The 20,086-nt window shown below is 47.6% G+C and overlaps 1 protein-coding gene across 2 annotated transcripts in view; it reads left to right on the plus strand.

Moving 5' to 3' along the window:
* NHERF2 (NHERF family PDZ scaffold protein 2) overlaps positions 1-19,367 on the plus strand; it is a 347,541-nt gene extending 328,174 nt beyond the window's left edge. For both annotated transcript variants that reach the window (XM_085629400.1, XM_085629399.1), the window contains exons 6-7: positions 5,679-5,744; positions 16,734-19,367. In XM_085629400.1, coding sequence (XP_085485526.1) covers positions 5,679-5,744; positions 16,734-16,892 — 225 coding nt within the window. In that variant the 3' untranslated portion in view covers positions 16,893-19,367. The remainder of the gene's footprint in view (positions 1-5,678; positions 5,745-16,733) is intronic.
* Positions 19,368-20,086: the final 719 nt, after the last annotated feature.

Below are 20,086 nucleotides of genomic sequence, written 5' to 3' on the forward strand. Positions count from 1 at the left end.
AGTCTTATTAACACACTGCATTGAGCAGTACTTATTCAAAGTGAGCAATTCAACATGAAGTTTGAACTATTCGTGTCCCCATCCTGGCGACAGTGCCATTAGTAAACTAAGAGGTAACAGTTATCATGTGAAACCTGTATGTGTCCCAATTCTTATAGCTAGAACAACATTATAGTCTATTAAATTAACCGCAGAGGGTTTTTGTACAGCTAGTATTCTGAACGTACGTATTTCAAGGTGCTTGCCAAGGCGATAGTGAAGAAAAGGAGGATCAGTAAAATTAAATATCTACATAAGATCACACAATTTAGTTAAGTGGGAAAGCCGCAATTAATCCAGGTTTTCTGTTTTCACTTTGTACAAATCAGCCACTAAATGAGTACATGTCTTTCTTTTTTTACCTCCAATGTTAATTTACCTTCATGTTGATAAGGGTAGAGTGAGGGTGACAGGCGGAAGCCACATGAAAGCTCAGCTCGTTATGGGCTCGAGTTGCAACGGGACCTCGAGCCGACCCAGGCTTCAGGCTCGAACCCTGGCCCGAGCTTGCAGCAGCTCACCCACCTCTACCCAAGATATCCTGGATGGGCAGCCAGGGGTAGAGCGAGCCATGGTGAGGACAGGAATCAAGCAGTATGTAAAGCACACGCTGGAGAGCTGTCCTGTTTATTTGCCTTGAGGGTAACCACCTTAGGATCCCGGCCAGGGGGCCTAATTGCAAAAGATGAATGACTCCTTGACAGGTATTGTTGGATATCAAAATCAAAAATGAGGGAGTGACGGAAATGTATATGGAGGGTTATCTCCGTTCCCTGCCGAATGTATAATCGACAAAAAAGGAGGGACCCTCCTAGACTATCTAATGCCCAGTATGGGAAACACTCCTGGTTTATTCAACTGGAGTCTTTTCCATCTAATATTGGTTATTTGGTCTTCTAGGAGGTTACTTTTTTTTATTTTTATTTTAAGTTATTGTTGTATGTCAAGTCTTCGCTAGGCTGCAAGGGTGTAGGGCCCTGTACCAGGTGGTGCCAGATATTTACAGGCATAGTTTGAATTTTTACAACTGTGTGGAATTGGATTATGTCAGTCGCAGAACCCTCTGCTCTGTTGTCCATTCATTATGATTCGGATGGAGTCCACTTCTGTGACAATGACAGAAACCATTTCAAACGGAACATACAAGAGGCCATAACCGCCCAGAGATGAGGATTGGCTCTTGAAGCATAGAGGTGCAGGTGGCGGCCGGGCCTAGCTGCCGGCGTAAGGCTACTGCGAAGGGGTGGAAGGAAAAAGCATAGAGCTGACCATTTTGGCACAAAAGATCTTGTTCCGGAAGTGAGGTTATAACCTGCAAAGCGTGGTTAAAGGAACCAGCACTTAATTTTCTTCTGGGTAATAGCAGTTACCTTGAGATAGACTAGAGGTTACTGGAAGTCAATTGACTGTGGAACAATTACTGTTTATAAGTGACCAGGAGTGAAATTCGCCAGTAATGTATCCATTCTTAGTTAGGGAACCATAAGCCAACCTTCACGCAGGACGTAGAAATGTTTAGAACTTGCTCGAAGGCAGCAGCCGCCCTGCAGGAAAGTAGCGGCGGTAGAGTAGAGGCAACGGCGTGAACATTAACCAAATAGGACATTTATCAAGAAAAACGGCCTCGGATACTGTGAGCTAGGTCAAGTAATTGTGCAGAGCAGTGACCCTAAACCTGCATCCTTCGTTCCAAATCCGACTCTGTGGCCTTCATTATTGTGGTCAGGCTGTGGCGCGGTAGGCGTGCCACTCACGAGCCGCGTGGGCGCTCTGCTGCCAAGGGCAGGGGTCCGAGGGACCTCGAAGCTGGCTGCACCCGGTGCTCGGTCACGGAGAAACACTGTGGCCTCCATTTGCACCCGATGGTAATGGACACAGCAATGCAACCTCCTTCGAGACCTCCCTGTCCAGCTCACAACCCAGGGACCGGGATGCACTAAAGGGCGTTGATGGCACGTGCCTGTTGTTTTTAGGGCGATGTTATTAAAGTTCCTGGGTTAAGGCTGTGATCGGGGCTGGAGCTCGGAAGCTCTGGGTTGTCGTGCAAGGGGTGTCCAGTGCAGACCCCTGCAGTTTGTTTTGAAAAGAGAGCTGTCGTCGGTGCGCGCCCCTTGCTTTGGCACCTAAAGTATGACAGCAAAAATTTCATGACCGGTTTTTACATCTTTGATCGTTCCAAGTGCTTAACGTGGAAGTCCGATGTCATTACATAGTCACTAAGTATGTGCTTGCATTGAATGTCCGCGCTGTTGCATGAAAGGCGTGGCAGCCCTGCAGAGATGGTATTGTACTGCGCCTTACAAGTTAAGTCGCCCAGTTTAGGAGGGTGGTTACTGCCCGTTCAGTTTAGCATTCTCCAGATAAGTGGCGTTACTGTCCCTTTCTTGGCAGTTTAGCAGTTCTACTGGGTGGATACGGTACTGTCCCATTAGACGTGCAGCAGATCTGCTGAGCGGTGCGGATACTGTCCATCTCTTGTGTAGCAGATTTGACAAGGGCTGGTGGTTTTGTCTACCACTGGTCTGGAGGCCTCCGAGAAAGGTGTCGGTATTAAAAGTATGGCAGCCATGTTGAGATGGGCCAGCAATAGCATTTGTGGCACATGGATTCCTGAAGTGCAAGTCACCTGGGCATTCTCTTACCTGCCTGTCACTGCCAGCCACTTAACTCCCCCCACACTTCCCCATTCTACCTGCCCTCCGCATAGGATGGCCAACAGCCCCGTTTATTGCAGGACTCTTCTGTTTTGGGCAGTACTTTTTTGTATAAAAAAAAAAAATGTGCCTGAGACTGCAGCTTGCACCACACATTGGCCCTCCCAGCGCTGCCAATGGTGGTACCAACCAGGGCCGGATTGGGAACCAAAACCAGCCCTGGCAAAGTGCTCGGCCGGCCCCCCCGCGGGGGGGTGGGTTGGGGCTACTGCCGAGCTCTTTGCCAGGGCCAGGTTTTGGCCGATTTTGTTACAGGGCCGATTTTGCAGGTATGCTGCAAAAACGACCCTGTAGCAAAAACGGCCCCCAGGGGTCCAAAACTGGCCCCCACCCGTGTGGTCCACCGGGGGATTGCCCGGTGCCCGCTACAGCCAGTCCGGCCCTGGTACCAACACTGTTACTAATCATCACACTCCTACAAGTGTGACAAGCTTATTTTCAACCCCCAAAGCTATAAGAATGGCAAATCGTCAATAGTCCTTTTTAATGTATATTGAATTAATAAACAACTGCTGTTGTGCTCATCTTGAAATTACACAGGCTGTGCCACCAGGTGTTGGCAATTAAGTGCCAGTGCCAAGCACTGGAAACCACAGGCTCAAATTAAGCACTTTTTTGGGGGATGGTGTGTCCTGTCTCCGCACTCAGCTGGGCAGCATGCCATAATTCCTGCTATTTCAAACCAGAGCAGATTTGTATTTATTTGCAATTTTATAAAGCACAGACATGGCCCAAAGGCATCAGAGCGCTTTAGAACAGTAGCAGGATACATGGGGTAACAGAGGGTTACAGTAAATACATTCAAATGTGTACATCGGTAGATGTGTGCAGGCATTACCACAAAAGACAGTTAAAGCAGTTGGTCAGAGGACATACATAGTTTAAGCATCGATTTAGCTGGTGGGGTCAAATAACAAAGGTAGTTCAGAACGAGCGAGTACTTACAATTGGGCATGGGTGATTAGCCAAGGTGTCTGTCAAACAGGTGATGCAAATGGTGAGGAATGCTCACTGCAATGACCGTAAACAAACCGGGGTAGGCTGTGACACCACAGCGGAATGTCTTTCTCAGAACATATGCTGTACAGAGTAGTAGCGGCTGCTACTGGGGATCAGTGGTGAGGCTGGGAGAGGAGGAGGTTAAAAGAGAGAAACAGAAAAATAAAAAATAAACGTACCTTACTGGTGCCCGCCTCTCCTCCATCCTTCTTGCCGACGCAGGAACAGGAAGCACCCAGGCTTCCAGGATCCTCTAGCCAATCACAATGCTGCTGATAACAGCGTTGTGATTGGTCCGAGTGCTGTGGCTCGGCGCTCAGACAGAGAATGGGAGGCTGGGCATGTTCCTCCCCAGCCGGTGTATTACAGGCGGATTGGGAACATGCGCAGGACTGTTTGGCTGGCCCAAGACGGCCGGCCAAGCAGTCATGCACATTCAGAGAGTGCCACCACTCCTCCCCTGCTTTTTGGGCAGCCCAGCCCCACCCGCCCTACGCCTGGGGCTCCACTAGGGAACAATTAAATGATGATAACCTGACATTATTATCATTTTATTTTCCTTGTGGGTCGCATCTCCTCCGCCTTAGCGGAGGAGCCGCCACTGGTCAGCGGTACCAGGGAAGGCGGCGCGTTTGCTACCCATTGATTTGGGGAATGCGTCCTGCAGCGCACTCTACATGCGGCACCGCACCGGCTCATAAACACATTCACCTGAAGGAGCAGGGGACTGGACTCAAAATCTTTAGGCTGCCCCCCAATAATTAACCAGTTACACTGACCTCCGAGTTCCCTTCAGAGCCGAGTACTGCCAATGATATGATTGTGTTTCATCAGTTGGGTGCAGTTTAAATGTTCATTATTTGTCATAAAATATAATAATGTAGCCATGAAAGTATGATGCAATCATCATGTGTGAATTGAAACTACGCCAGGGGTCCTGTCCTGGGGATATGCTGGTCATCTCCCTATAGAGTATCTCAACATTCTCGCCTGTAGTGCAAATTAACGGACAAAAGAATAGTGATTCAATGATTTGTCCAAGATCAGATAGTTTGGTAAACTAAGGAAACCGAGCTTGCCATGCAGGACGCACAACCGCAGGCCGCTTAGGGCGAGCGTTGTTCGGCTTGGGTGAAGCTGCGGCGTGGCTCAGCCCCGCTGTAAAGGCCGTTTCCCGTATATGCGTGTTCATTACCAGAATATGTTGGAGTAGTAGAGCCAGGATTATTTGTCCAGACGCCTATTTCCATGAAACACACTCCAGCTCGTCTAATAGGTGAGGGTGGCTCTGGCAACCCAGCCAGATTCCAGCCTTGTTGTGAGGACTGTGGTTTTATTGTTATTTTTTAAGTAGCATTCCCTACCCCGATTCTAAATGCTCTGTGTGTGCAGGTGAGGCTGCACGGCCTATGCTGTGGCCACAGCGCAGGGTGCGTGGTCTGTGCCGTTGTTGGCCACAGATGTCCCAGTGTCTAAAATACTATCCTTCAGGTGCGATAAGCAGCTACTCTCTGCGCGCCACTCTCCCAGGGCAGCAGCCGTGAGCAGGCGAGGCTTAGGATGGGGGCTCCGGTATAACGTGACGCGGGAACCGCAGTCGATAAAACCAATGTCCTGTCAACATAACCTCCCATGAACAGACTGGTGCCCCGAATGAACCCCCAGATACGTCCGCTTTGACGCCTAGCCACCCCCTCCTCCCCCGAATGTTTTCTAATGACAGCGCTCCTTGTAGTGCCCTGTAAAGTGATGATGGAACGTACGCCACCGTCCCGGTGAACCCGGGAGTATTCCGTGCCCTTTGTGTGCCTAGGCCCTGATGCCAGTTTGTTTAAAATAACCAAGTATTGACCAGTGTGTGTGTGTGTGTGTGTGTGTGTGTGCGTGCGCGTGCACACTCTAAAATGTGCTGCGTTTCTCCCACAGGTCAACGGCGGGTCGTCCACTTCCTCGTCGCACAGTGACCTCCAGAGCCCGGACAACGAGCCCAAGGTAAGCGATGCCCTCCGCGTCACGTGCCGCGGGGCCTGACCCGCCTCGCTGACCCCGCTCTCGCGCGGGGTGCGCGCGCAGACAGAGCTCGAGCCCTCTCTCAATGGGGCTCTGTCCAGGGGCAGGCGGCCGAGCGGGGTCTGGTTGCACCGAGAACAACAATTGTAACCCGATATATTTTATCCCTTTAAAATATGCCGGGCGACGATTATATGAAGCTACACGAGTTTAAGAGGAAATGTCTCCCGCAGCGCTCGCTTCCCAATCTCTGGTTTCACGGCGCTGCAAAGCAAACTGCTTCAGCGTAATGAGGCTTGAAAGATGACTGGCCACAAGTTGTGCTTCTGGTTATCACCTCCTGGAACACGGGTCCTCTCCTCCTCCCCGCGGTGTGCGAGACTGGGACGCATGCCTCGGCGAAGACTTACATGGCAAGGTGTCTTAATCACATTCTACTTTATAGAAATAAAACAAAAGTAATTTAAAGGTTTGACTCCGAAACATACGCTTCGGAGAGGTCCTAGCCTAATTTAAAGGGGTTTTATAGAGCGCACAAGCTACCCGTAGGCACCCAGCGCTAACTAGTGCGGCTGAAACTAGAGTCTCTAAAATGCTAAGTAGCAAAGAGGAACCCACCGCAGAATCCACAGCTACGCACCTCACATTACCCACCAAAATTAGAGACCGTCTGGAAGGGGTGACATTAGGACCTTGGGATACCACGCACATCTGTCTGGGTAAAACAGTAAAAATTGGGAAGATGTGGTCTAATGCCAGAGGGGCCGGTTTAGGAATTGAGGAAAAAGGTTCGAGTTCCAGCGTGGACTAGACATGCTGTGACAATGTGCAAATCACTTAATTTCCGCAAATCGCCCCCCCCCCCCTTAAAGTCTGACCGTGTGTATTTATAATGTGGTGCTCTCTTAAATAGCTCTTGACTTTGGTGCATGCCTACCGCCACCTTAATGCCAGCATAAGAGATGGATGGATAGACAGACTGCCGCTGGCTTTCCAACACCTGATCCCAGGGCAGTGCTGAGGGCAGCTCCAAGGATTCCATGCGACGATTGGTGTCTGTGCATGAGGTATGAATCCCCTGAAGCCACCAAATTGTCACTGAGTTGCACTCGAGAAAGACCTCTACACTATACTTTAATAGGAGTCTGCCGGGTCATGTGTCTAGTAGACCTTTCCTCAGCTGGGTCCCCTATGATGCTTTGAGTCAAGATATTGGAATGTTTACAGTTAATCTCTCAGCAAAAAGAGGTCAATGGACAAATTGGTGCACCCAGATGTTTACAGGATGACCTCTCGACACATTGGACTATGTAAGTGTAGCATTGGCTCTCTGTTGCTGCAGCTGGGACCAGCCATCTGTCGATAGTGTGGAGGTGGATTCAGAACAAATAGCACTGCTTTTTATAGGTAACAATACTTTCTTATGCTACAGCATCACAAGAGGCCTTGGATCTTTGCATACAATATGTATGTATTATTGGTATTTATATGGTGCACACCTAGCTAGAAGGCAAAGGAGCGCTGGACATTACATTAAAGAATGAGAGACAAACTAGAAGACTGTGTACATCAAGTGCGGATTGCACAAATATAATTCAACATTATATTCCACCTTTTTTTCGACACTCGGACATTAAGTGATTTGCCCAGAATCACAATGTTGAGTCCAGGGCCAAGGCTGGGATTCTGAACTTGGGACTCCATGTTCCAAAGTCGGCAGCTGTAACACAGAGGCCACATCTCCTTCCCAACCTTGTGTATTGTATCTCCTGCATGTCTGGTGGGAGATTTCTTGAGCATAATTGAAGTCTGTGGTGACTGGTTGGGGCTGGCCTCTAAAGTACCCTCTCTCAGGCTGTGAAGAGTAGTGGAGTAGATGCATCAGTAGAAGGCTGGGAATGAAAAGAAGCCGTTGCCTCGACACACTTGAAAGTATTGGCTGGATGGACATTTAGAATCTGGCCGGCACAACTTGAATAGAACTCAAGGACTTCGCGGTGACTCTGCCTGCCGTGTAATGGCGGAGCACTTAATCCATTAGGAGGTGGAAGAGTTCTTTATTGACTGACCACTTGATGAACTTTACCTTTATATCTTGCTTTAAGTCTTAAGTTTCAAGACTTCAGCCATAGCGTGTCTCGAGGAGGGAACCATGCTGTTATATTAATGATGTCTTAGGGAAATCCTCTCTTTCTGCTCAGCTGCCTCATTTCAAAGGTGGAGCATACATTTTTATACATCCCTGGTTTTGTTCGGGTAACCTAGTGGTCAAACTTAAGGCATATTTGCAGCTCGCTTCTCCTTTGATCAGGTTAGTCTGGCATAGCGAAAGATCACCTGGCTGTTAGAGGTTTGTTTCATACTGGGAAGACATTGGTGAGGGGGGCGAGGCAGCCACCAGAGTAGGGCTGCAGTGCGTCCCACTGTGGTGCAAAGGGTACAGCATCCAGGATTGCAAAGCCATTTCTAGAATGAATCGTGTCCCCTGGCTATCCATTATCAACCTCACGCTCAGCGTCTGGATCCTTCAGCCTCCTTCCATTGAGGATGCAGCGGTCGATCCTCAGAAGCCCCCTTTGGATTAGATCATCCTCTTGAAAACATTTGGCATGGGGAGAGGCACCAAGAGCGAAACCGGCAATGCAGAAACTGCTTCAGAAACCAGTTCTGGTGTACCCTGTACAGAAGCCAGCGCAGCTCTCAGTTTGGTGCTTAAAAATAGATAGGAATTAATATGAAACCAAAATGGACAATAGTATGTTGGCAAATTCACCTGCCGGAGGAACTGTATCCGGTTTTTGCTCCTCAGCCTCTTGTGCTACCGTATCAGGAAGATCACAGTCTGCCTTCATGTTCTTGATCTTGCCTGACAGAGGAGATTGTGAATGGAAGATCTCAATTGAGATACATCAACAGGGTCCAGTGTATCCAGACCACTGGCGTGCTGGGGTATTAGGGCCAGATTTGTCTGAAGAAGTCCTGGTGACATCATCATCACCACCCCCGCAAGGATCTGCTATGGGAGCATGCTAGCTGGAGGCTCATACTCCTCAATCTGCTGGCGTGTGTCTGAAGCAAAAGCGTGTGACTGGCAGGAACACTCATGAGATGCGGGGAAGGCCCGGCAGAGATTGACATTTGCACCACTTGTGCGCTCTCTGAGGTGTCCCTGGGCGTGGGAGTGTAAAGGTGGTACTGCACCACTATTACATCTCACACTCTTCAGTATCTTTTGCATAAGGGTGGCCTTTTTACCCCTTGCCTGCACCAAGAGGGGGCTGGACTCCACTGCTAAGGAAGGTGACTCCGTAACCGTAATGGCACAGGGAGCAAAAAATATGTTGCGTGCGCTCCGAGTAATAACCAGTTGTTAAGTTTAAAGGGGCTTTTAGTAAAAACACAAAACTTGCCCTTTTAGCCAGTCTTATGACGCCAACAATAAGAATTCTGGAATGAGCCTTCATTTGATACTGACTGGTTGTAAAACTTATTGGGACATCATTCACTCGATAATTCTTTTAATTGAAGCACTTCTGTCCATCGCTTTTAGCCTTTTTCATCGTGGAGCTGGACTTATCTTGTCCAAATGGGACTATTTTGCAGGTTGACCGTACCAGGAAGTTTTCTTTGCTCCCTGTTGAAACTCCTTCCTGGCAGTAAGCACAAGGGCCTGCTTAACCTCTTGGTGCAGTACACTGACGGCAGCCCACCCAGGAGAGGCCGGGAATATACTGTGGGAGAGCATTGGACTGAGACCACCACACACAGACAGGGAGGCAGACTTAATCAAACAGGGCATCAAGGTCTTGGGAGCAAGCTAAGGTTTGGCAGAAGAGAACTTATGCACTTGAAACACCTCATTCTTGGACCTCAATGGATCCCTCTAGAGAAAATGATTGTGCCCCTGAGAACTTTCACCATCCTAGGAGTTACTAACACCTACTTGTGCCTAGCCTGAGGTGTGTTCCAGAGGAAGGATGGCGAGGTCTCCTAGGGGGAGGGGCCTTGCTTACTCACTGATCATGAGACCCTGAAAATCACACTCCGCATCCGAGCCCATCTCCTTGCTGCACGACACGTTTAAAACACAGTCCAACTATGTGAGGTGAATAACAAGAGAGCTTGTAGCAGTGATGTCACATGGAGCACAGGTTTGGCTAGATAGCTGTTAGCCATGCAAGATGCGGCACAACTGCTGTAAAAAGCCTGCAGCACAATGCACGAGGCTTGAAACCAGAGGCTGGGAACACAGACTGCGTGAGCTGAAAGAGGGGTTATTAAACAAGCATTTGCAATGCAATAGGTCTCGCATTTATGCAAGTTTGAGCTATTGACATAAATGACAATGCCTTTTATTTTTGTTTTAAAAACATAAATAAAAGGCATTGTCATTACATAAGAGATAATGTTTTCTGTAGAGCGAGAAACCGGGTATAGCTAGAGAGAAAGAGCGAGTTAGAGAAAGCGCGAGAGAGATAAAAAGAGGTGTGGTGAGCTGGGGAGAGGTCACTTTGTAGAAGAGTTTTGGACTGCTAAGGATACTTTTTTTTTTTAAGGTGTTGGGATAATCTATGGGAGACTATGAGAGAAGGAAGTTTGTGGTACGGTAAGGTCTTTGGAGGTTTAGGCCCGACATGTCTGCTGGGTGGGGAGAGGTGACCCTGGAGATAAGCTCTGGACTGCTAAGGACGCTTACTTTGAGTGTGTTTAAGAAGCTGTGGGGGAGGATAAGGGGAGGAAGTTTGTGCTACGGTAGGATCTTTGCAGTTTCAAGCTTGAGACATGTTAGCTGGGCTGGGGTGAAGTCACCGCCCAGTAGAGCTTTTGACTGCTACCTTTCAGACTTTTGAGGCTTTATTGGATAGGATGAGGGTAAGAAGCTTGCACTTTTTTTTTTCTTTCACGTTTAGTCCTTAGACCTGTTAGCGAAGCTAGGGAGAAGTCCCCATGAAGTAGAGCTGTGGCCTGGTAAGGATGGTTATTTTGTGGGCCTTTGAGGATTAGTGGGAGAGGATGAGTGGACGAGTGGATAAAGCTTGCGATTGTTTAGAAACTTCTACAGGTCCAAACCTTAGATACGTCCACTGGGCTGGGGAGAGGTCACCTTGAAGTAGAGCTTTAGACTGGTAAGGACACGTACCTTGTGGGCCTTTGAGGTTTTATAGGAGAGCATGAGGGTAGGAAGCTTGCGCTTCTTTAGATATTTCTACAGGTGTAGGCCTTAGACATGGTAGCTGAGCTGGGGGAGATGTCACCCTGCAGTATAGCTCTAGCTGCAAAGTACGCTTAGTTTGTGGGCTTGTGACAATTTTTGGGAAAGCAAACAACAGCATAGGAAAGAGAAAATTACCATGGTAGTAAAGATTCTTATCTTTATTGCAGCTGCATGTGTGGAATACAGATGGCATGCTTGTCCATAGATAACAGTATGTGAAGATTTCCATAGAAAGTAAAACTTACGTTTTTAAGCTGCGAAGCCATTTGGTGTGAAGATTACGGCACATCTACTGTTTTGTTACATAAGTTTTAGTATTTTGTACATTGAAAAGTACGCTAAAAGAAAGTACAATGTCCCTACATGGTTTGTTCCCCAAAAACCCTCTTGCACCTAAACAGTTAAATACATTTAAAAGTCACACTGCCTTTCACATACCAGGGAAAATCTAAAAAACATTGAAAACATAACTAAAAGCAAGGGCTGACTTTTTTCCCATAGAGACGGATATAATTATTGGATACAAAATTACCTTTTTGTGTGTTTATATCACACCAGGATTGTATTGGCACATTTATTGCCAAATTTACAGTGAATTTGTTAGAATGTAAAAATAGAAACGTCTAGTTGTGTACAATATTGAAATATAAAAAGATCATGCCAATTGGTTGTGGAACCAAAAACACAGTGTAAAGAAAATGTAATGAAAGAGTGAGTAAGAGGCAGAAGAAATAGATTGAGGAATTAAGGGAGAGAGTGGGGGAGAGATTAGGAGAGGAGTGGAAGAAAGAAGCAAAATACGTTTTATTAATCTTTCTGATCAATAAATGCACGGAAAAAGACCTGAAAAGAACTCTGGATGGAGACCACTGGGTATTACCCCCCCCCCCCCCCCCCAACCCAACGTGGCGCACAATTATTTTTTTCAGAGCGCCACACCTTTTTGCTGAGACTTAAATATGGGAGGACGTTTGGGGGACTGAGTCAATCCTCTCATTCCTTTAGTCTAATGCACTTAAGTCTCTGGCTGTGAGCAAAGACTACAATTCCCAGAATGCCGTATTTGCTGAAAGGAGTCCTCTGGTAACCACTAGGAATAAAAAAAGCATGCAGTGGTGAAAATGTGTAACGCACCACGTAGTGCCAGCATGTAGAAAGGTAAGGTCCTGCCGGTGAGGAAGTCTTTGCTGCCCATGCTGGTCGGCTGTTGTCGCACTTACCCAGCCCCCTCCTGCTGCGGCCTCCAGAAGGGTCTACAGGCGCACCCTCCAAAAGCGAGTGCCACAACACCCTCCATTGTTGCAGCCTCCAGGACCCCCACACGTTTGTCCAGTAATGTCCACAGGCGCAGCCTCTGGTAGGGTCCACAGGCGCAGCCTTTGGGGCGGGGTCCACAGGCACAAGGTCCACAGGCGCAACCTTTGGGACGGGGTCCACAGGTGCAGTCTCGGGCAGGCTCTACAGGGGCGACCACCAGCAGCCTCTCACAGGCACAGTGTCCGAAGACTCTGTTTAAGGAAGTTCCTCTCTCCCATTTCGCGGGTTGCTCTCTCCACGACATGCACCCCAAAATTATTCACCGACACCTGCAGCCGCTCCCTTGCTGACAGGAGGGAGATTTCGTAATTCCTCTTTAAGAAATCTGTGATTGACAAGTACCGTGATCACTTAACACAAGATAAGCCCCTATTTAGAATGCCAGCCTCGCCCTGTGTGCTCTGCCTTCTTCTGCATAGCTGTTGTCCCTTGTAACCACGTGACGCTCCAGCACCCCCTCACGGAGATCTTTCAGGATTTTCATCGATCCCAATAACATTTGCATTGCGCTTTCGCCAAGCGGTCTTTCACAAACAGTACTGATGCGCAATCAGCCTAGGCACCTCCCTCTGCCGAGCCCTAAGCAAGCACCCGACCTCCACAGTACCTGCCTTGCACTCACAGGAAAAGTAAAAAAAGAAAAAAGGCACGCGGCTATGTTAGGCGATCGCAAGAAGTTACAAAAGAATCCCATGGCAGCCATTATTAGTGCTGAGACTGCTGCGAAAAAAAGTGCTCACAGACCTAATTGAAGGAGATTGTTTCACGAGGCCAGCACACGATCCAGTCCGGATGGGCTGGCCGAGAAGGAGACGGGGCGTTCACCTAGAAGCCTTGTTTCCAATCGGAGGCCAGCCTTTAACATAAATAATGACGCCGGCCAATGGGAAGGATGGGTGGGGCTTTAAGTCCCCTTCCAAAGTCTCCTCGACGACAATAGATCTCGCAGAGTGTGCAGCGCATGCGCTGCAACACTAGGAGAGACCTAAAAACAGCTAGGCTATTCAAAGAGGCAGGTACAGAGCCTAGGCCACGACATAGCCACAACTCAATGTGTGTATATGCATGTTTTATTTATTTTATTTTAAATGTTTTATATAGCGCTAGCTTGACCTGTAGGTATCAGAGCGCTTTACATACATACTGTAAAGAAAAACCGACGGAAATTGCATTACATAGTAGGCAGGCAGTAAGAAAGCAAAACCAGGGATAAAAAAAAATACAGCATAGAAGATAAGGTGGTTAACACAGTCCGGTCACCAACTATCCTGGAATGTCAAGAGAGAGGAGTAAACTCTGATGTTGAAGTCTATGTTAGTTGACGTTGGTCAGGAAAGTATTTGTTAAGGAGATGGATTTTCAGGTCCCTTTTGAAACAGAAGAAGGAGGGGTTGCATCTGAGGGCTCTAGGGAGAGCGTTCCACATCCAGGGAGCGTTGCCAGAGAACGATCGGTATTGTGTGGTTTTCTTTTTCAGTTTCGGAGGAAGAAGGAGTGAGTTGGAGCTTCTCAGCGTTCTGGATTGACCTGCTCTTACTAGTTTGTTGTTCAGGTAGTTAGGGGCCGGAGAGTGAAGGGTTTTGTGTGTGATGCAGGCCAGCTTGTAAACACTCCTCCCTTCCATGGGAAGCCAGTTGAGGGAGTTGAGAGCTGGAGTGATGTGATCAAATCTTTTTACTCCAGATACGAGTCGAGCGGCCATGTTCAACACTGCCCTTAGAGGGGCTAGGTGAGCTTTTGGAGTCCCTGTTAGGATGGCGTTCCCGTAGTCGATTTTAGAGAGAACTAGGGATTGGACTACTGTCTTGTGGTCATCATGGGGAAGAAAAGGTTTCAATTTCTTGAGGTGTTTTAGAGAGAAAAAAGTACTTTTTGCAGAGTTTTTGATGTGGGCCTCCAAAGATAAGTTCTTGTCAAGGGTGATGCCTAGAGACTTAACTTAGTCGGATAGGACGATGGGGCAGTTTAGGGCGACCAGAGTATTGAGCCACTCTTGGATTGGACGATGGTTGCTTTCTGGAGTGAATAGGATTAGTTCTGTTTTATCTGGATTGAGTTTTAAGTGGTTAGCGTTGAACCAAGTTTGGATCTCGGTTAGAGGCATTGAGGTGTTAGATGTCGCTGGGAGACTTGATTTTGAAATAGATTTGGGTGTCATCAGTGGAAAGGTGGTAATTCACTCCAGCTTTTTTCAAGATTATTGTGAGGGGCTCCATGAAAAGATTGAAGAGGGCCAGGGAGAGGATCGAGCCTTGCGGGACCCCAAGTGTGACTTTTGTTGGCTTCGAAAGACAGGAGTTGATTTTAATTTGTTGCGAGTGGTGTTTAAGGAAGGAGGTGAACCATTTTAGTACTGTGCCATTGATGCCGGAGCGCTTCGACAAGGTCTCCAGAAGCACTGGATGATTTACTGTGTCGAATGCCGCAGATAGGTCAATAAAGATGAGTAGGCAGGCATCACCTTCATCTAAAGCCTTGTGAATATCGTCAGAGACGTTGAGCATAGCTGTTTCCGTGCTACAGCCTTTCCTGAATCCTGATTGAAAGGTGTTGAGGAGGTTGAACTCATCAATGTGTTTGTTGAGTTGGTGGAATTTCTCTAATACTTTTGCAAGGAATGGGAGGTTGGAGATAGGTCTGAGGTTGTTGAGATCATTAGGGTCGGCCCCTGGTTTTTTGAGACTGGGTGTGATTTGTCCAAGTTGAAGGGAGTCTGGGACACAGCCTGAGGTGAGAGAGGCGTTGATGATTTTTGTCAAGAAAGGGGAAATGGTGTGGTTAAGTTATTTTATGATTGTGGATGGGATGGGGTCCATAGTGTGGGAGGAAGGTTTTAGGTTAGAAATTATACTGAAAACCTCATTTTCCGACATAAGCTCAAAGTCGGACCAATGCGCATTGTTTTTTAGCTGGAGGCAGACCTGATTGTCCTTGGTAAGAACTCTTTCTGAATGATCAGGGGTGGTTAGAGTGGGGCAGGTTAAGGGGGAAGGAGGGTTAGAGGTTTGGATGAAGGATTGATCAATTTTCAAGACTTTATTAGTGAAGAAGGTGACAATTTCTTCACAACGCTCATTGGTGGCTTTGATTTCTTGACAGGGAGTGCAGTTAGTTTGGCTTTTGACAATGTTGAAGAGTTCTCTCGGTCTGTTTTTCGCCAGATCTAGTTGGCTGCGGAAGAAAGGCGCCTTTTAATTAAAAATGTGTTTTTTGTATGCTTGCCGAGCAGATCCAAGTTGCCCTAGGTGTAAGGTCAAGGGGTTTAGTCTCCAAGACCTTTCAGTTTGTCTGAGTTGACGCCTTTCCTCATTCAGATCCACGTTAAACCAGGGTTTAGATTTGGTTCGCCTCAATTGTTTGAGTTTGAGAGGAGCTACTTGGTCTAGAACCTCTGTCATTTTTGAGTTAAAGTGTGTAGTCAGCTCATCGGGCGTCGATGATGAGGGTTGGAGTGGAAGATGGGCATGAATCCTGGATTCAAGTTCGGATAAAGGGACTGCTTTGATATTTCTGGTCCAGTGTTTAGGTTTGTCATCACGAATAGGTTGGTGGGAGACAAGTGCATCAATTTTGAACAGAATGAGGTGGTGGTCGGACCAGTCAATGGGAGAAATCGCTCTCAGAGAGACCAGAGCATTGTTGGTAATGATCGCATCCAGTGTTGCACCTTTGATGTGAGTAGGTTTATTGCAGAGTTGTTTGAGGTTATATATTTCAAGTAGGTTGGATAGGTTCTGGGCAGTGGAGTCTTCTGGGTCGTTCCAGTGGATATTGAGGTCACCCAGGAACACGTCTTTAGTGTCTGTCATGGAGAACCGTGATATTAGGTCTTTTAGGTCTTCGGGGAAAAGGGTACGCTCTCCAGGAGGATGGTAGATGGTGTGGAATTTGATGGGTGAGGTGCCCTTGGCAGTGAGTTCGACACCCAGGTATTCAAACGATAGGTATTCTGCAGGTTTAAGTTTGGTAATCTGTATTCCTGCCTTGTGGATGATGGCTAGTCCCCTCCCCGGTTTTGATCGGTCTGTCTTGTCTGATAATGGTGTACCTTGGAGGGGTGAGAATGTCAAGAATGGGGGTGGAGTGGACATTGAGCCAGGATTCAGGGAGGAAAGCGATGTCAATTTCTTCAGCGAGTAGAGCTTCAGCAATGTCTGTGGCGTGTTGTACTGCTGATCTGCAGTTGAGGAGCATGCAAGAGAGAGGACGGGGAGCCTCGATGATGGGGGGGAATAAGGTGGATAGAGGAGTATTGAGCAGGAGGTCTAGGCGAGTGTGACTCTATATTTATTTTTCATAAAGCATTTCAGTGCGTTTTCTCATAGCCATCATGCTTTATAAAACATTTAGGGCCTGGTCCCCACACTCTGGCCTCTGGGACTGCTCTTTCTCGCGTTCTGTAATAGATTAAAAGCTCCCTTTGTTTTTTCTTCCCACAGGCAAGAGGCTCGGACAGGAAGGACCCCTTCGAGGACAGCGGCCTGAGCCTCAGCCCCACCGCCGCAGAAGCCAAAGAGAAGGCGCGTGCTAAGCGCGCGAACAAGCGCGCCCCGCAGATGGACTGGAGCAAGAAGCACGAGCTCTTCAGCAACTTCTGAGGCGCGCGCGCGCCTCCTCGGAAGGAACTCTCACGGGGGAGGAGCGTGGGCGGAGTCTGCTGGCCCTCCAGACCCTGTGTGCTTACAGGGGGACCCAAGTATCCACACTGACCAGCGACGAGAGGCGGGGACCAAGGCCGGGAACCTTCTAGCATTTCACATCCTCTCGTCGGGCCACCGGAACCGCTACCAGCGGGAGAGGGCTGGGCTGCCTGCTGCCTGTGAGGGTTCTTACTTCATCTCTATGGTTCTCACGCAGTTTGTGTCGTTGAATCCCACTCGAGAGGGCTGAACTAGATCCACACTCCTCGTCTGAACGCATCTGCAGCTGGCAATGAGACAACAGCAGTAGCTGGGAACAGAGAAGGCATGAGCGCTGTGAAGAGCGCTCACGTGCTCGAGGTCTGGTTACTGCACCGCTGAACACAGCCCCCTCCTTCTCAAATGCCTCGAGGGGCCCTCACCACGCTCTCTCCCTGAAACAGACCAGACCCATTTAAAAAGACGCAATGTGATCGAATCAAGGGCCACCACTGATGTGCACCGGGACCTCGACCCAGCACAGATGCACATTTGGTTTTAATCGAGACCCGGATGCAGAGCGCGTTTTTTGTTGCCATTGCAGTCACCCTGCTGCCCTCTCCAGACTCTGAGGACAAATATAACTTAAAGCCCCTCCTGTTAACGCCCTTCCGCCTGCGTTGCTGCATCTTGGTATGTTTAGTGAGAGCGGCTATGCAAGATGTGTAGAAGGAGGCAGAAACCTGCACAGCCTTGAGAACCCCAGGGAGGCTGTTCTGGACTGCGAGGGGGAGGGTATCCCTGCTAGGAGGTAATGTTACCTAGGATGCGGTGTAGCACGTACATACCTGACCTGATGATCCTGTTGCCATGTGAAGGCCTGACTTCTGTGGAAACAAACACTGTCTCCATGCACCATCTGTTAACATCAACCTCTGTTATGTGACCACTCATCCACTACATACTTGAAACTGCACCGAGACAGTTAAAAGTGAACAAACTCACATTTTCAAAACAAAATGCCTGAAATACCATTACATTTCCATTGTAAATTACTGTGCTCCAACCTTCCATTACCTAAGCAGAACCGATGTGTGAAGGACGCATAAGTGAGCCAGCAGATGGCATGACATGGCCAACAGTGGTCAAGCCTTTTGATGCCTTTATCTGATTTTGTACACCGCATCTAATTGTTTCTGACATCCCTGCTGGGAACATCCTTGTAGCCTAGTATCATTAATGTTTGTGAAAAGAATGTCTACATTACTTTTTTTTCTTTTCCTTTAATTTTTGGCTAAGTGGATAGAAAATAGCTGTATGCAGAAAAAGAAATATGGCGCATAATGTGACATTTCCAAGCAAAGATTTAACAACTGGGTTTGACTAGTATTAAGAGACTGACTAGCTAAAGGCAGCCCTTAGGATCTAGGCATAACTTGAGATGGGAGACATTAAATCTGAGATTTGGTTTAAATTTGCCCAAGAATGTGTGAGGGATTTGGGATGGAATTCGACCCATTGGTGCCGCTGAATGGGATGTGCTGCTGAAGTCGATGGATTCTTTCTGCAAATGTAATTTGCACCTTCCCAGAGATGAACCGTTGTGCTGATCAACACAGGGGTGACGAGGAAGGATTCCTTCTTGCAGCAAGCACGTAGTTCATTGGTGCGATCCGCGACCAGCATTTTTACGTACCTTTCAAAAAGGATTGAGATCTACTGCCTGAAAATCTCTTTTACTTCGAGCATCATTGTTCTTAGTGGTGGGGGTCTTTTCTGCGGGCGTTGTACATTCCAGTGGACTTGTTTGTAATGTGTCGTTGCTCAGGAGTGCAGTGTGTAGCCATCTCAGCGAAGCGGATACTGATCACGAGGAACCGGGCACCTTTTCCAACTGGTTTGTTCCTGCTAATAGGTTGACCTTGTTTTTGAAGATTTGTTAGTTTCATTAATTCCACAGTTAATGATATGTTAGCCCTTGAAGGACGCGGGGCAAATTGTTGACCCTATAGAAAGTGAGGAATTCTGTGTCTTTGAACAATACGGCTCAGATACGTCTTGCTACATTGGGACCATAATAGGTAGACACTAATAATCATGAAGGACAGGTAGTGAACAGTGATTTTATACGTGTTGTGCCACACTAATGTCTAGTGTGTGGGCTGGAATAACACTAAACGGTATGTATTGCGGTCTTATTCTCACTAACGCATCATTGTTCCTTGTACTTATAAACCACTGGCATTACATTTGTGTCTTATTTTTACGTTTTACCTTCTGTGGGCGGTTGCCCTGGCAGTGCACTTCATATTTCTGACACCATGTTAACTGATAAATTCCCACACTTTTGTACATTTAATCTTGATAAAAGAAATTATAAAGCAGTGTATCTGTATTGGAAGCAACAGAATGTATAGTGTATTGTTAATAATAAACATCTGCTTTGTTCATGTATGCCTTTGCATGATAATGTGATCTGTATCCTTTTCAGTGTGCTGGGTGTTGCGTGCACCTCAATCGTGCGTGGGGTATGCGTTGCCAGCGCTAAAGGGGAGGGAAACTAGACTGCATTCAGCGAAAGTGTAGGATAGTTAACTGCTCACCTGGCTGTGCGCTTACTAGCGCAGCATCACCCAAATAAGATGGTATTCAACTTCAGCCTCAACCAAATGTTTAATATGGCCACATAGTGAACTGAAAATCCTGGTGCGCCACAGGGAGTAACAATATGAATTCTGAGATTCTGAAATCCGTACCCAGCTACACTTGATGCACAACCCTTCTTGGGAGGGGGGGCGGGGGGTGCACTTTCAACCTCCCCCGCTTAGTAGTGTTACTGGAAAGTGTGTTGTGGCTAGTGAGAATGCAAGGGGGCACGCTGATGTTTCCCTTGTCTGTCCCTACAACCTCATGTCCATGTTATACACCGCATGCCTTTGTTTTTTATGCAAGAAGTAGGCCTGTGGAATATTCCCATGCAGATCTCAAGACAGCTGTGAAGGATGGATTCTGATAAAATTGAGATTGGCAGGTGTTGAAGGCATGGATGAAGGTGTTATGTGATTTTACAATTCGTAAGTAACCCAAATAAACTATTTATCACAACCAGCCTGGATCCTACATCACTTCGCTGGCGCCGAGGAATCAAACCCATGAGTGCGAACACAGTGGAT

The sequence above is a fragment of the Triturus cristatus genome, chromosome 10 (assembly GCF_964204655.1).
Source record: "Triturus cristatus chromosome 10, aTriCri1.1, whole genome shotgun sequence".
NCBI classification, from domain to species: domain Eukaryota; kingdom Metazoa; phylum Chordata; class Amphibia; order Caudata; family Salamandridae; genus Triturus; species Triturus cristatus.